We start from the raw sequence: 17,775 nt of genomic DNA, 5'->3' as shown, positions 1-17,775 counted from the left end.
CTCGTGCTCCCTTTTTACTTCTTAGTGTTCTCTGTCCTCCTGCAAGTGGTGAGGCTGCTCTTCTCATTTTCCTGTTCAAATGAACACTCTTATCCTCTTTCTTTTGAGCTAATAGTTCAATTCAATCCCTCAGTCGTGTCCAACTCTTTGCGACCCCATGGACTGTAGCACGCCAGGCCTCCCTGTCCATCACCAACTCTTGGAGTTTACCCAAACTCACGTCCATTGAGATGCTGATGCCATCCAACCATCTCATCCTCTGTCATCCCCTTCTCCTCCTGCCTTCAAGCTTTCCCAACATCAGGGTCTTTTCTAATGAGTTGGCTCTTCACATCAAGTGACCAAAGTATAGACGCTTCAGCTTATAAACTTTAGAAGTTTCTATAATTGAGACTTACAGAAACTTCAGTTATTTCCTAATGTCTATGAGAAAACTTAATACACCTAGGGGTTTGTGTTGAGCCCTCTTTTAAATCTTATTCTGACATTGCAACTGTAAGACATTTAGAAAGGGCTTTCTAAATTTTTGCTACATAACTATCAAAATGATAACACACTGAACACAAAAATTTCCAGAGTTTTATTAGTGGATAATTCAAATATTGACTCTTAGTCTCCTTTTGAAAGAGTACCTATGTGTCTTGAAATCACTGGATTTCTGGGTAACTTGATTTAAGAGTGTTCACCATTACACTCCAGTTTTTTGTTATAACCCTATAAATATAAGGAAAAATATTTTCAGCCTCAGTATTTTCCATAGTCTAATCATCTTTGAGTCACAATTGTATTTCAAGTCTGAAAACTCTGGAGACACCCCAGAAAACAATATAGTTGGTTCCTTGACTCTGAAGCCCATTTGTGGACCTTACTCTTATTCCTGTTTGCTGTTTTAAAAAAACCAAACGCCTTTAGGTAGAAATTACTGGCTTCACATTAAGGAAACGGATTCTGTTTGGTCTTTAAGATTTGGATGTGGCATCTAGTAATGGTCTGCTTACTCACAGTGAATGTATAGGTACTTAAAAGTATGATGAAAACGGAAACAACAGTTGTTTTGAATATTTTAAATAAGAGAACACTTAGAAGTCAGACCTTTACATGTAGTTTACGTGTATACATATACTTTATTTTCAGTAGGAGTGAATTAATAGTTGCCTGTTTTTGCTTTTTTCTAGAACATCTTCCTAAGCTCCAACCCAGACCGTACTCTTGCGCAAGGTACTGATGCTTATTAACGTCATACATAGCATCTTTCTCCTAAAATACAGTGAAACTCAGACCTTCAGATCCTTGCTAGCTACAGGTCCATTTACTGAAAACCTACCAGATTTGTGGAAGACGGCAGCAGACGTGATAAGGAGTGAAGAACACCAGACCTGGACCCCCGTCCTCCCAGAGTGCATAGGGCGTGGCATCTTCGTGGCTCTTGCAGTCCAGAACCGTGTCCCTGCTTAGCGAGCGTCCAAGTCCTCCCCCTGTGGCCTTATTGGTGTGCCTGGCCGCTTGCTGGGCTGGAGGAGGAAGGGGAGAGGGAGGGGTTCTGTATAAATCTCATCTAGTCTTTGGGGCACACAGGTAACCAGAAACTGTCCTGAGTGATACCAGGATGCTGGGGGCAGGGCTGACTTTGCAGCAAGCAGCAGAGCTGTTCTCTGAAGAGTGCGCACGCAGAAATACCCCTCAGTGCATAAAAAAAGGCCTGGTCTGGCCTGTGTGTGTTAGTCCTGGTGCAGAGTTTAAAAACTCGCCTCTGTCTTTGCAGCTCAAGTCTGTTTCACCCAGGGAAGCTTCATTTCATTTTTAACATCGTGGAGTTTTTGTCTAACACCACGGAGGTGATTCTTCGGAGAGGCGTGTGCACGGGCTGGCTAGCCACCTTGGTTGAATCAATTCTTCAGCCATACATGTGTGCAAACCATGTAGATGGCAAGAAAGCCCTGGCTCCCAAGGTATGAGGAGAATGCAGTTTTGGTGACGTGGAAAGCGTTCATTGCTTAGTTGGAAAAATGTCCCCTGCATCATTCGTTACCAACAAACCATTCAAAGGAAACTCTATGCCACACTTGAGCTTTAGTCTTTTGGAAAGTTAGGAGAACATAATTTTCACTCAGTATTAAATAGTCCGTGTGTTTCCTCAATGTGTAAAGTATGAATTGTATACAGTACAGTATTCACTCCTTGCTCATCACATTCGTAAACAGAAGACCTTTTGTGTTTTATATTTTGATTCACACTTGTCAAAATCTCATTTGAGACTATATGCAAAGGGAACAATTACATTCTCCCTCTTCACCCATAAGAATGGTTGAAATCGAAAAAAAAAGTTGAGTCTTTATCATGAAGTCTTTTCCATGGTTTTGAAAAATAAGACATTTATAATGTCTTATTCCTGGTTTGGTTGCTCTGTTACTGAAATTAAAAAGTTGACAGCCCTTGGGGGAATTAAGGCTTCTGATATATACTTGAGAGAGCTTAAGAGAAGACTGGGGCTTAAAATTGCCCTTGAACTTGGTGTTTTCCCAGTCTGCTGCCTGAAACAGGTGCTTTACCGTGTGTGTTTCCTTACCTCCACAAAATTTTGAGAACCGAGAAACTTCTCTTTTGGAAAGAAATGCTGTAGTAATAGTGCTGACACGCAAGTATCGTGTCACTTCATGGTCTCATGAAATAGCAGGTCTCCAAAAAGTTAAAGACAGCATACTGAGACACTTGCATTACAGACACCAAGCGTGGGTGCCTCTCACGTGTCCTTTCTTTCCTCCTGTCCTTTTCCCGCTTCTTCCCCATTGTAACAGATTTTTATTGACTACCCAGTTTTGAGGCCCTGGAGGTGTGCAGCAGGAGCCGACTAGTACTCTCCCGTCTCCTCCCCGTCCCTGGAACATGGGAGTGTGGTCTCTTCAGCAGTTTTATTCTGCTTCATGGAACTTAACTTATTATCTGTTTTTCTGTAGATGAATGTTTGTTTATTGTCTTTTTCACACAGTAGAATATGCGTCCCATCGACATAGATTTGGTTTGCTCATTTCTCCATCCTAAGTGCTTGTCATATTGAGTACCTTCAGTGAAATTGTTAGGTGGATGAATCAAGTGAATAAGGCTGATGTAATATCCATCACAGCTTCCCTCCAAGACGAGAACAGCCATTTGACGCAACTCTGCCAGTTCTCCATTTAAAAAGTGCTGTATCCATCCTGTGGATGGACTTCAGACAGCTTCCCTTGAATCAAAGGCTAAAATATATACGATTATATCTGTATGCAACGTAGGGACGATTCCCGTCATTCTTAAGTGTTAGTATCACTCAGTGTAACTGAAGCATATGGCAGAGTGAAACTGAGAGTCAAGTATGTTAACAAGCTGATTCCTTGTAAGTGTCCCTGGCACATGGTTTAGAAGAAAACCCTTTTGAAATTGTGGCAAAAAGTTTTATCTGTATCTCATTTCTTAGTCTAGCTTTGCAGCAAACCCTGGATGCACAGGAGCAGAGGTCGTGTGGTGCTCTGGCATCCTTAGGGCAGCCCCTTCGTTTCTGTCTCGCTTGCCTAGTTTCCGCTTAAACCCTTCACCCCTTCTTGGCGTTCGTCTGCATTGCCCCTTTATGTCCTGATGCGAAGGACCCTGTCTTCATTTTGTGTGTGCATTTCTTCATGATGCGTATGATGGGTTGCCCACTACTTTGGGCCTAGAAAAATAGCTCATTATTTATTTATTTATTCAGTGTTCTACCTCGGAAAAAGCCCTGTCATTTTAAAAATACTTTTGATTTAGAAAGAAAAAAATTTACAAGACAGACTTGTTTATTTCTCTGCGTTGACAGATGTGTTTGTGGTTTCAGTACGACTTAATGCCGCTACTTAATTTTGTGATGCTTCTAAGGGGAAGGGGAAGTGATGAAATTAAGGGGAAGTTTCACTTTCTGATTTCTTTGGCAGACAGCAGCTTGGATATGTGCTTTTGTTCAGGTTCTTTTTTTTTTTTTTCCAAACTTATGAGCATTGCCTTAACGTTTCAGATATCCATTTCTCCTCGAACCACAAACTCTTTCCACTTACCAAATGACCCTTCAGTCCCCATCATAATGGTGGGTCCAGGAGCGGGCGTGGCCCCCTTCATTGGCTTCCTGCAACACAGGTATGTATCCCTCGTGGACCTGGCTGGGAGGATAATAGAGCGTTTTTTTGTTTGTTTGTTTCTTCTGGGGTTTTTAGGATATTGGACTTCAGTTGTAAAATTTTTATTTTAAAAAATTATTATGAAATGTGTGATAGCATAGCATAACTTGTCACTGTGGGAAAAGTGAAAATATCGTCCAGAGATTTTGCTTTGTGCTGGAACTTCTTTTTTACTATAGTATTTACTGCCCGCACCGCCCAGCCCTGCAGTGCTGGGGACAGATTCCAAGCACATCTTCATGCTGTGTTGACGTGCGGCTGCCCCATCTGTTCCTTTGTTGTTGTTGTTCAGTCGCTCAGTCGTGTCCGATTCTTCGTGACCCCATGGACTGCAGCACGCCAGGCCTCCCTGTCCTTCACTATCTCCCCAAGTTTGCTCAAACTCATGTCCGTTGTGTCAGTGATGCCATCCAACCATCTCATCCTCTGTTGCCCCCTTCTCCTGCCCTCAGCCTTTCCCAGCATCCATCTATTCCTTAACTGGGTCATCACAAAGACCCAAGTACACTCAGCATTTCAAAGTCAAACCCCTAACGCCAGTAATTTTCAGTAGAATAATATTAATTCATGTATCTTCATATCAGGGCATAATTATCTGATACAAATAAAATTGTGCTTCTCTCCCTGTGTGTAAAATAACAATTCTTACGTAATGTTCCCCAGGTGGTGGAGTAATATGCTTTGGGCAAAATCTTTGTGTAGCTTTCTTTTTTGTGTTGTTAAGAAAACAAAAAAGTGGGGCATGTCAACCATGTCTGAAAATTGCACAGCAGACTGTTCTACCTTTAAAGCCCTGTGCCTCTTTTCTATTACACTAACTGAGAGTTTTTAGTCATAAGATTGTTGCTAGTATTTAGTGTAGAAATTAGTCAAGGTTTCACAGTGTGGTCATTTGAATTACCCCTGCTCTGGAGATGTCATATAAAGGTCATAGATGTCTCAGCCCAGAGGTAAATTTACTTTCTCTAGCATCCACTGAAGTGGCCGACTTACCCTGTGGACAATGAAGTGTAAATTCAGTAAACGGACTTTGAGTGACTGCAGAGTTGGGTTTTATAGACCTACCTGGAGAGGCAAAAAAGAGGTTGCTGTTACCTGTTATTTCTACCAGACCTCAGCTTTCGTTTCCCCTTAGAGAGAAGCTCCAGGAACAACACCCAGGGGGCCACTTTGGAGCCACGTGGCTGTTCTTCGGCTGCAGACACAAGGAGAGGGATTATTTGTTCAGGTACTTGCCAGCCCTCGTGTTGTAAGGCTTTGCCATGTTCTACAGTTGTCATCTCAGACTTCTCCAACATGAAATTACAAATCTTCCAGTGACCCGTTACGTATTGTGTTTCAGAGACGAGCTCAGACACTTCCTTAAGTGTGGAGTGCTCACTCACTTGGAAGTCTCCTTCTCAAGAGATGTTGCGGTGGGGGAGGAGGAAGGCCCAGCCAAGTATGTTCAAGACAGCCTCCAGCGTCACAGCAAGCAGGTGGCGGGGGTCCTCCTCCGGGACAGCGGTTATGTCTACGTGTGTGGGTGAGTGCAGGGGGGGGACAGTCAGTGGTGTTCATTAAAGAAACCAGGGGCCCGTTGGTTAACGACCCGGACCTGTACAGGTGGAAGATGTGATTCTCAAGTACAGGGGTAGCAATACAGGTTCTAAAGCTGTTTCCATGTACCCTCGATAGCCAAGAGGTTGTTCTCAGGAAAAGAAAGTGAAAATTAACTCACGCAGCCTTCCCTGGGTCCAGGGGTTAAGACCACACTTCCGCTGCAGGGGCATAGGTTCAGTCCCTGGTTGGGGAGCTAAGATCCCAAAAGAAAATTAACTCGTGCATTGCAGACTGCTCTGTGCTCTTTTAAATTAGGTTTCTCTGTTTGTTTTTGCTATGCCTAATTCATTGTTTAATTGATTTTGATCAGTGAATACTAAACGTGTGATTTTTGCAGTCGACCTAGGAAAAGAGCTTCGGTTTTGACTCTGAGAATGGTTTCCCTCATGGCTCAGTTGGTAAAGAATCCGCCTGCAATGCAGGAGACCCTGGTTTGATTCCTGGGTCAGGAAGATCCTCTGGAGATGGGATAGGCTACCCACTCCAGTATTCTTGGGCTTCCTTTGTGGCTCAGCTGGTAATTAATCTGCCTGCAATGCTGGAGACCTGGGTTCGATTCCTGGGTTGGGAAGATCCCCTGGAGAAGGGAAAGGCTACCCACTCCAGTATTCTGGCCTGGAGAATTCCACGGACTGTGTAGTTCGTGGGGTTGCCAAAGAGTCGGACACAGACTGAGCAACTTTCACTTTCACTTTTCACTGAGATTATGAATTTAGGATTTTTTTCTTAAGACATAATTTGTAATGTCAAAGTTGACATACACCAGGAGTCATTCTTGCATTTCATCTACTTTTTGAGACAAGAGCCATTATAGAAACCCAAGATCACCATAGGGGAAAAAAAATTTAGTAACTGGCTACGTGTTTTAATGGAACTCAAAATGTTTGCTAATTAAAAAGGAGTTTTGAAATGAGAAACTACACTTTTTTTTTTTAATTTCTAAAACTGACACAGAAAAAGAAATATTGGCATAATGACCTGGAGATAATTGAAAAGATTTATAAAACAGAACTTACTTTTTGGACTTACTCTCTGTGATACATTCTGATAATGTCTATTTGTTCATTGTATCATTTTTAAAGAAAGCTGACTTTGGCTCCTAAGTTGATTTCACGACCCATTAATGACTCCTCAGATAGAAAAAGTTGCTTTAGGTCAGAAACGACCGAGCTCCTGGATGTTGTGTTGGTTTATGTTTTCATGGAGCTTCTAGTGAAGTGTTTGGTCTTCCTTTTGTTTGCAGAGGAGAGTGCTGTCAGATTTAGGCTGAAGTTTTAAGTGCAGCCCTAAAATAATGGAGGTGAAGTCCGTGTACAAACATACATGTACAAGTATATGAATAACTGGTACTTGAGATCTTAAAATGTTAGCCCAGAAGTAACCCTTCACCATCACTGGTGCCTCATTCTTTCACATCCGTGAAGTGAGGTTGATACACTCACAGCTGGTCTGAGGTCCGAGGTGAGGGCTCAGAGTGAACGCCCCGTGGCTTCTAGTGTGGACCAAACAAAGGGGACCTTGAGGAGGACAGCCACCGAGGAAGGTGCGAGCTTGTCCCTCGTCCCAGGGGACACTGTCTCAAGGGGGAGCCTTTGCTGCTGAGAGTCAAGTAAGAAGACGACGCAGGGCCCAGGAGATGTGGTAGCTGGAGCCCTGGACGTGAGGAAGGGCGGGGACGGGGGTGGCCTTGAGGTGCTCTCGGTGTGCTTGGGCAGAGCAGGAGGAGGACGTTGGAGCAGCTGTTATGTCTTTCTCAAGGAATCTCGCTGGAAGGGGCAGAGCGAGTTCCGCTCCCAGCACAGTGGAGTCCTGTCTGGCAGTTACTCATGCCGCAGATGTCACAGTGCCTGCCGGCGCTTTGGCCCGTGCAGGTGTCTGGAGACGGGAGGTGGGCAAGGTGCTCTCCGTGCCAGCCACCGCTCCCAGTGGGAGAGCCGGGCAGCAGTGCTCACGGTGCAGCGGGGGCTGCGTGGGGCCTCGCCTGGCCTGCAGTGAAAGAGCTGGGCCGTGGAACTGCACCGAGAAGGGGCAGCCCTCAGCAAGTTCTCAGTGATGTGTCTGTTGATAACTGTGTGCCTGTGTGCCTGCCAGGCATGCAGGCGTAGACTCTCAGGGGAACTCCTTGCCCCAGGAAGGCCTTGAGAGTGGAGGGAGGGCAGAGCCAAGGAGGGCCCAGTGCGTGAGGCCCTCAGGCACGTCAAGATTTCGGCTGCTCCTGGAGCTCAGAGCCTGCTGAAGGACTCAAAGCTGTGAACGGGGTGGTCAGCAATGCATGTGCTGGTGGTCCCTGGGCAAAGGCCTGGCCTTGGGCTGGGGGTGTGGTGGTGACCAGTGCCTGGAGACCTCAGGGTCACTTTCCAGAGAGATGGAGGGGGCTGCAGTGTGGTGACGCAGGCCCGGCCTGAGATTCGTGAATGCAGGAGGATTTAGTGCACAGTTCCTGTTCTTAAACAGAATGCTGTTACTCATTTTTTTCTAGAGATGCTAAGAATATGGCCAAGGATGTCCACGATGCCCTTGTGGAAATAATAAGCAGAGAGACTGGAGTTGAAAAACTAGAGGCAATGAAAACATTGGCCACTTTAAAAGAAGAAAAGCGGTATCTTCAGGATATTTGGTGATAAACCTAGAAAGTAAAAGAAGAGAATTAAGGTTTTTTTTGGCTGAAAGTTCTGACATGAAACTTGACTTGAAGCTTGGGATTTTCAACGTTTAAATTTAAAAAAAAAATTTTTTTTTCAACATTTCTTGGAGGAGGTGGGGTGGGGCGTGGACCATTTTAACCATACGGGGAACTTTCAGTTCGGGTTTCCATACCTCCCCCTACCCCCTCCCCAAACCACCCTGAGCAGAAAGGCGGCTCTGACTTCTCCACTAGCACCTCACAGGCCACCTCCACATCCTGGAGAAATTTTGCAGGGACGTTGACCGGCTCCCTGGGCTTCTCTGTTGGTGCGTGTGAGAGCTTTTCAGCGCAGGATGTGAGCGTGGGAGCTGACCCGGTAGGTGGTCAGGTCTTGTGAACTTGTTGCCAGTTTTTTTAATAATCTAAAATTAAATTTTATTTTATACAAAATACACCATAGAGTATTCATATGAGTGTATTAAAATTACATATGTATAGTATATCTGATTACATGTTTATATATAATTTTATCAGATGGTTTATTACCAAAACTATATTTCTGATAAAAACATTTTAAGGTAATGCTTATAGTGATTCTTTTCATGATGCTGGAAATATAAACTGTATTTTGAAATTCCACTCTGGCATATGATTTACTTATACTTAGCATGGTCATTTCTTCTTAGTATCACAGTTCCAGAATTTAAAGAAATTTGCATTCAGATTATAGATCCATTTCCCATCTTTTGATTTCTGCCCCTTTTGATGTACTTTTAAATTTTCCCACATAATTTATTGTTATTTCTGTGATTGTAACCTGGGCTTAAAATACCTACTTAGTACCCTTGTATTTCATAAATTCCTGCTATTGTCTGAATATTTATGTCCCCCAGCTTCCCCCGCTGCCTCCCAATTCATATGTTTGAATCCTCACCTCTGATATGATGGTACTAGGGCCTTTGTGGGGTGACAAGGTCATGATGGTGGAGCTCTTAGGAATGGGATCAGTGCCCTTGTTTCAAGACGCCCCACAGGGCTCCCTGATCCTCCTGCCCTGTGAAGACACAGTGAGAAGTCGGCGTCCGCAACCCTGAGGCCGTCACCAGAACCCAGCAACACTGGCACCTGCTCTGCACTTCTGGCTTGCAGAACTGTGAAAGATTTCTGTTGTTTATAAGCTACCCATGATATCTTGTTACAGCAGCTCAAATGGACTACCGGACTAAGATAATTCCCAACAACCCATTCTCTTTTAGTATTTGTCGGAACAGAAAACAAAGTCTAAAAGGGATATGGAAATTTTTTCTCCTAGTCTCTGGTATATATTGTTTTTTTAATTAAAGAGATTGGCATTTAAAAAATCTCTACCTGTCAAAGGGTTCTGGTCATTTTGAAAAATAAATATCTAAAATAATACGGTATATAATCTTAAAATTTGTTAAGACTTCAAAGCAGTTTGTTACAACCTCTAATGTTACATATTTCATGTCTTTTACAATAGAAATATTTCTGGAAAAACTTACAAGGCATAAGACAACATATCAAGCAAAATTATGGGCATATATTAATATCTGTCAGCCAGAATAGACTTAAGGTGAAAACATGAAAAGGGACAAAGAACGATATTCCTTGCTAATCATTCTAACAAGAAAATACAGCTGAGAACGTGTGTCCTGTGCCAGTGCTGTCCGTCCATGTTGCTGTGTTAGTGTTAGTCGCTCAGTCATGTCCAACTCATTGTGACCCCATGGACTGTAGGATGCCAGGGTCCTCTGTCCATGAAATTATCCAGGCAACAATACTGGAATGGGTTGCCATTCCCTTCTCCAAGGGATCTCCCCAACCCAGGAATCAAACCTGGGTCTCCTGCAGTGAAGGTGGGTTCTTTACTGTCTGAGCCACTAGGGAAGCCTGTGAAAGTGAAAATGAAGTCATGTCTGACTCTTTGCGACCCCATGGACTGTAGCCTACCATGCTGCTCTGTCCATGGGATTTTCCAGGCCATAGTACTGGAGAGGATTGCCATTTCCTTCTCCAGCGGATCTTCCCAACCCAGGGATTGAACCCAGGTCTCCCGCATTGTAGACAGACGCTTTACAGTCTGAGCCACCAGGGAAGTCCTACAAGTTACCACGTTCCCATAGTGGGAGTCAAACCCGGGCCGCCTGGGTGAAGACCAGGAATCCTCACCGCTGGACCATACGGGAAGCCTATATGTGACCGCACAACTGACAGACCCCTAAAGAGAAACTGAAGAGTGTGCATAGTGTCCTCAGATCCCAGCCCGAGCCATGTGGTTGGTGCCCAACATCCGGGTTATTTCTGTTAGGTTGCGAGTTACCAGGTTCAGATGAGAGTTAATCAGCTGCTCCCTCACAGCCTTGCCAGCAGATGAGGGTAAAACTAGATCCCAGGCCAGATTTTGCAGCACACACAGCTCTTGAACAGTTTTCTTTATTTATTAGCAGTCAGGCACTAACGCTTCCTACAGCCAGGCCTGTAAGCTTAACGAAGTTCCAGCACTATCTCTCTAGGTGGCCTGGCCACGTCTTACATAAAAAGTTTCACATCAAGGTGGTTGTGAGTATGAAAAGGGCAGACTTTTGTTCCTCTCAGCATCATAAACTGCCCCCCCACCCCCAGCCCAGTGGCTGGACACAGTGCTGTTTTGGGGTTACGCCTCAGGCACTACCCCAAGAGTCTTGCTGGTTAAGTCCTTTTTGACCTTGTCTGTCCAGCAGTGGGGAGTACCTCTGATTAATATAGTCAAGCTCCATCATATCTTAGTACCACTAAGTGTTCAGTAAGAACCCCTTTCTAACCTGTTATTGTAAGAAGCTGCTGTTGGACCCATTATTTTCGGTAACATAAGGCTGATCAGTGATGAAATTAGTAAGAGCTTGAGGTAGCCATTGGCTGTATGGTTTTCCTCATTAGAATGCTGACTGCACCCAGAGAGTTCCTTACTCCGTAACACACCTAGTTATCTGCGCTGGAGCAGTCTAAACTAAATTCCAGACACCATAATACTGGGACATAATCTACTTAGTCATAAACTGTCAGGTTAAAAAATGTGGGAATGTGAACTTCACAGCCGGCAAACTAGATGACATGTGAGCTGCATCCAGGCATCTGAAACCCACGCTGGTTTCAGATGCTTGAGACAGTTTTAAAATTGACCATGAACTAGGCCATAAAGGGAGACAACAGATGGTGTGAAATAAGGCATTGTTTGCTGGTCTTGACAGAGTTAAGAAGCAACTATAATCAGCCCGCTGAGGCCACACTGAAGAATTTTTAAACCCATGCAAATGATGCGTGACATAGGAAATGAAAATGGTTTACAGAATATTTAGGACTGATTTCTTCCAGAATGCTAAACATACACATGAGTTGCAGCCAAAGCAATACCCAGAGGGAAATTTCATCCATTTCACAGGTATTTTCAGTGCCTACTTCACCAGGTCCTGAAGTACTGTGGCAACAGCAGTGAAGAAAATAGATAAAAAACCTCTGTTCTCAGAACTTGCATTCTTACTGAGGAGAGCCATAAATGAATGAAAAAATATTATGATGTTTGAGAAGATAATAAAGGTTATGGGAAGAGGAACTAAAGAGCCTCTTGATAAGGGTGAAAGAGAAGAATGAAAAATCTGGCTCTGTAGAGCCCCTGTTTGAGTCCCCTGAGACACACAGCAAATTCCCATTGGCTATCTGTTTTACATACGGTAATGTAAGTTTCCATGGTACTCTCTCCATACATCTCACCCTCTCCTCCCTTCTCCCCGTGTCCATAAGTCTGTTCTCTATGTCTGTTTCTCCATTGCTGCCTTGCAAATAAATCAACCTAGAGGGGTGGGATGGAGAGGGAGATGAGAGAGAGGTTCAAGAAGGAGGGGACAATGTACCCCTGTGGCTGATTCATGTTGATGTTTGACAGAAAACAACAAAAGTCTGTAAAGCAATTATCCTTCAATTAAAAAATAAGCTGGCTTAAAACTCTCTATTCAAGAAACTAACATCATGGCATCTGGTCCCATCACTTTGTGGCAAGTAGATGGGGAAAAGTGGAAGCAGTGACAGGATTTTATTTTCTTGGGCTCCAAAATCATTGTAGACACTTGCTCCTTGAAAGGCAAGCTATGACAAACTTAGCATATTAAAAAGCAGAGACATTGTTTTGCTGACAAAAGTCTGTACAGTCAAAGCTATGGTTTTTCCAGTAGTCATGTACGGATGTGAGAGTTGGACCGTAAAGAAGGCTGAGCACCAAAGAATTGATGCTTTTGAACATTGGTGCTGGAGAAGACTCTCAAGAGTCCCTTGGACTGCAAGGAGATTTAACCAGTCAATCCTGAAGGAAACCAACCCTGAATATTCATTAGAAGGATTGATGCTGAAGCTGAAGCTGCAATACTTTGGCCATCTGATGGGAAGAGCCAACTCATTTGCAAAGACCCTGATGCTGGAAAAGCTTAAGGGCAGGAGGAGAAGGGGCAACAGAGAAGGAGATGGTTAGATGGCATCATCGAGTCAATAGACATGAGTTTGAGCAAAATCTGGGAGATGGTGAAGGACAGGGAAGCCTGGCATCCTGCAGTCCATGGGGTTGCAAAGAGTTGGACATGACTGAGTAACTGAACAACAACAAAATACCATGGAAACAAAAGGGAGTGTAGTTTAATTAGTGTACAAGGAGGCTTCAAGAGGGCTTCTGTGGTGACCCCGTGGTAAAGCATCTGCCTACCAATGCAGGAGACTCCAGTTCAGTCTGGTCTGGGAAGATGCCACACACCCGGGGGAAACTGAGCCCATGTACCACAACTGCTGAGCCTGTGTTCTAGAGTCCGGGAGCTACAACGAGAAGTCACAGCAATGAGAAGCCCACACACTACTAGAGAGTAGCCACCACTCACCACAACAAGGCTTCCCTTGTGGCTCACTTGGTAAAGAATCTGCCTGCAATGCAGGAGACCTGGGTTCGATTCCTGGGTCGGAAAGATCCCCTGGAGAAGGGAAAGGCTACCTGCCGGGAGCCACCACGGGAGATCCCACCCATGAGAAGGTCATGTGGAAGAGATCTGATGAGCAAGGCGGATCAGAACTCAAGGGACCCCTTGGATCTGCTCAAGCATCTACTCCAAAACCAAAATCTCTCTACTGTTTATTGTATTATGCCTTTCACCAACTCTTCTGACATTAGCAGAGGGCTATCCCCGACCACCTTTCTCTGGAAAAAGTCAACTTAGAGCTTTAGTTAATAAGTCTCCTGGGCATGATAGGAGTGTTTCAATTCAAACCCTTCTGATGGCTTTCTAGCTTGCTTGACAGGTTTATCCATACTCTTGCAGTTAACACACATGATTGTTCACAACTCCCCAACCTTGAAAGGCACGGGAAGCCAAAACATTCTAAAAGTCCTAATGAGCATAGAGTCCTTTAAGGGGTGAAAAATTATTAAAATAGTACTGGTAAAGGGCTTCATTGTTGGGCCAATGCTTGCTGCCAAGTTCCCATATCCCTTATCCATTGTGCACCTGGGAGTGCATTGGTTAACATAGTTGGAATGTAAGAAAAAAAACAAGCAGCAGCCTTGGAATTACCCACATCAGACCTCTGAGCTAATTGGTTCTTTCTTTGTTGTAACTCATTGCACCTTTGCTCCGTGAGAATGTAAGTCTGTTTAGCACTTTCTGAGGCTGACATAGATTAGAAATATAAAGAAAAAACACTTCAAGGGAAAATAAGTTTTCTGGTTGAGTAGCCTTTATCAAAAAAGGGTCATAAAATGTCCACAGGCCTCCAAGGCCAGAAGATAATGTACACAACATTGTTTATGCGAAAGGTATGCAGAAGAAATCCTGGTTTTGATAAAGACAAAACAGATGTAATGTTTGGGCTGACTCTGTAAGATTTTGCATCTTTCATTTCCCTCTATGTACAAGTCAAGGTATAAAAGTTCCTTTTGAAAATAAAGTTATGGGCCTCGCTCACCGAAGCTTGGTCTCCCCGTGTCATGCTTTTTTTCCTTTTCTCTCTTTTTCTCTCTCTCTTCTTTCAGGATGACTCCTTGGAATACAGGAGCTTTATTGGCTTTCTGCGTTAATCAAGGAAGATCAAGCCTCTGTTCTGTCTGCTTTGCTATCCTTTCGCCTATGCCGTCGTCCTGAGGGTACCCCTGGATCCTGCTGGGGCTGGACCCCAGCAGCTACCCACTCTTCCCTTGTGGCTCAGTTGGTAAAGAATCTGCCTGCAGTGTAGGAGACCTGGGTTCAATTCCTGGGTCTGAAAGATCCCCTGGAGAAGGGAAAGGCTACCCACTCCAGTGTTCTGGTCTGGAGAATTCCATGGACTGTATAGTCTAGGGACAACTGAGTGACTTTCACTTTCACCACAAACTAGAGAAAAGCCTGCACAGCAATGAAGATCCAACATAGCCAAAAATAAATAATAAAAATTATTAAAATTAAGGAAGCTTCAAGAAATATTGCAGGGGATGGATATTTTTATAGTGATTAGAGTCAATTGATGAGAAAGACATGAAAATCCTAAATATGCTTGCACTTAGTAAGAAAGCATAAAAATACTGTGTTGGCCAGAAAGTTCTTTTGGGATTTTGCTATTAGAGGCTGTGGAGAAACCTGAATGAACTTTTTGTCCAACTCAATATACTGATGGAAAGCAAAAACTCAAACTAAAAGGAAAAGGCAAATCCAAAATCACAGATGGGGAAGTTGACATACCACACAGAGAACAAGCAGACAAAATCGTAAATGTTTAAGCGACTTAACACAATAGGAGCTGATGGACATGCGTAAAACACTAACACCAACAACTTCAGAACAGAACATATCTTCCAGCTTACGTTGAATACATACCAGAATACACCAACTTTCAAAAAGATGGAAGCTGTACAGTAGGTTTTCTGAGAATTAAACTAAAAATAGCTAAGTGAAACCAGAATAACCTCCGAATCTTTGGAAAATAAGCAACACAAAGTAACCTATGACTCAAGAAAAAAATCATAAGGAAATTAGAAAATATTTTGATGAAGACAAGAAAAGACTTTTCAAAATTTGAAGTTTGCAACTAAACCAGTGCTCTGGGGGAAACAGTTGTGTCTAAATTCTGATCAAATTAAAGAAGCTTACAAATCAATGATCTAAGCTTAAATACTGGGAAGTTGGAAAAGGACCAGTACATTAAATGCCAAACATTTGAAAGAATGCAGTAAAGATAAAAGAAGATGCCGATGGGAAAAAAAAAAAAAAAGCAATAGAGGAAACCAATGTTAAAGCAAATGTTAATTGTCTTAAGTTTTTTCCCAGCTTTTTTGAGGTAAAATTAACAATAGTGTGCATGCATGTAGCTGAACCTTATCCAACTCTTCAACCCCATGGACTGCAGCCTACCAAGTTCCCCTGTTCATGGAATTTTCCAGGCAAGAAAACTGGCATGTGTGCGTGCCGAGTTGCTTCAGTCATGTCTGACTCTTTATGACCCCATGGACTGTAGCCCGCCAAGTTCCTCTGTCCATGGACTTTTCCAGGCAAGAATACTGGACTGGCTTGCCATTTCCTCCTTCAAGGAATTTTCCCTACCCAGGGATTGAACCCATGTCCTGATTCTCTTGCATTGGCAAGCAGACTCTTTACCACTAAGCCACCTGGGAAGCCCAATTAAGAAACAAAATTGTATATAATTAAAATGTACAACATAATGATTTGGTCTGTGTGGACTTTGTGACGTGATCACCACAGTCGGGTTAATTATCACATTGCCTCACATTGTTACCATGTTTGAGGGTGTGTGATGAGAAGGTTTCAGATTTACTCCATTTCAAGTATCCAGTGCCGCACTGTAGTCACCATGCTGCGTGTTAGATCCCAGACGTATTCTTATAACCGGAGGCTTGTGCCCTTTGACTGGCTCTCCCCTGTTACCCCAGCCCCCAGCCCCTGGTAACCACCATTTTACCCTTCATTTCTATGACTTTGACTTCGTCCTTTTTAGATTCCACATATAAGTCAGACCATACAATTTCTGTCTTTCTGTGTCTGGCTTATTTCACATAGCATAACGTCTTCTATGCTCATTCATGTTGTTGCAAATGGCAGAATTTCTTTCTCATGACTGAGGAACATTCTGTTGTGTTTATTTAGAGGTATATTAAACTTTTAAGAGCAAAATTCAATTCAGGAAATTCCCTGGTGGTCCAGTGGTTAGGACTTGATGCTTTTACTGCCAGGGCCCACCCAGGTTTAATATCCCTCAAGCCTTGAGGCATGCCCCCACCCACCCAAAAACAAACTCCTAACAGGAAATTTCTAGGAGTGTTCCACCTACAGAAGTTAGGGAGAAGACTTACAGGGAAGATGGGGAAGCGAAGCAAGGAAATTCCTTGACGGCCTATGGCTTAAGAGTTATTTGGGGAAGTCTATTTGGCTGTTTGTTATTGTATGTCCTTAGGTTTGATTTCTTAACCTTGAGGCACTACATAAAGTTTTGGTGGCTTACGTTGGTTCAGTTCAGTCGCTCAGTCATGTCCGACTCTTTGCGACCCTGTGGACTGCAGCACACCAGGCTTCCCTGTTCATCACCAGCTCTCAGAGTTTGCTCAAACTCAGGTCCGTCGAGTCAGTGATGCCATCCAACCATCTCATCCTCTGTCATCCACTTCTCCTCCTGCCTTCAATCTTACATAGGTTACCAAGGCCTTAAAGCCACTTCAGCTCATGATTGCTTTGGCTATTTGGGATATTTTGTTATTTCTTACAAGTTTTAGGATTGTTTTCTCAATTTCGATGAAAAGTGCAAATGGAATGGGGTTTCATTGAATCTGTAGATCACTACAGCTAGTAAGGACATTTAATAGTGTTTCTTTTTCTAGTCCATTGGCATGGACTGCCTTTCCATTTATTTGTGTCTTCCACAGTTTCATTCATTTATATTTTATAGCTTTGCAAAATTCACCATCTTTTTATGATATGAACCCTCAACAAATTGGGTGTAGAGGAAATGTATCTCAGCATAAGAAAAATCCTGTACATGTGGTGTCAGACATATTATGAGAGAAAACAGTTTGGTTACCAAGCCTGGATTAAGAGGTTTATGAGCAAAATATGATCACTTAGGATGAAATAAAGGACACTATTCCTGTACATCAGATTGTTACTGAATTTTAAAACTTGCTACATAAAAAATAAACAATTACCTTAAGGAAGTCTAAGTAAGTCTTAAACCTGGGTTTTCTTTTTTTTCAAATAATTATTTCAATTGGAGGCTAATTACTTTATAATATTGTGGTGGTTTTTGCTGTGCATTCACATGAATCAGCCATGGGTGTACATGTGTCCCCTATCCTGAACCCTC

The 17,775-nt window shown here is 43.3% G+C and overlaps 1 protein-coding gene across 4 annotated transcripts in view; it reads left to right on the top strand.

Annotated features, from left to right (window-relative positions):
- The window catches only part of MTRR (5-methyltetrahydrofolate-homocysteine methyltransferase reductase), a 37,509-nt gene extending 23,108 nt beyond the window's left edge, over positions 1–14,401 (top strand). For all 4 annotated transcript variants that reach the window (XM_070357738.1, XM_070357739.1, XM_005905128.3 and 1 more), the window contains 6 exons: positions 1,176–1,218; positions 1,763–1,949; positions 4,016–4,134; positions 5,311–5,403; positions 5,518–5,700; positions 8,257–14,401. In XM_070357738.1, the coding sequence (XP_070213839.1) occupies positions 1,176–1,218; positions 1,763–1,949; positions 4,016–4,134; positions 5,311–5,403; positions 5,518–5,700; positions 8,257–8,398 (767 nt within the window). In that variant the 3' untranslated portion in view covers positions 8,399–14,401. The remainder of the gene's footprint in view (positions 1–1,175; positions 1,219–1,762; positions 1,950–4,015; positions 4,135–5,310; positions 5,404–5,517; positions 5,701–8,256) is intronic.
- The last annotated feature ends 3,374 nt before the right edge of the window (positions 14,402–17,775 follow it).

This window comes from Bos mutus, chromosome 20 (assembly GCF_027580195.1).
Source record: "Bos mutus isolate GX-2022 chromosome 20, NWIPB_WYAK_1.1, whole genome shotgun sequence".
NCBI classification, from domain to species: Eukaryota; Metazoa; Chordata; class Mammalia; order Artiodactyla; family Bovidae; genus Bos; species Bos mutus.
This window is presented reverse-complemented; position numbering and strand designations above follow the sequence as displayed.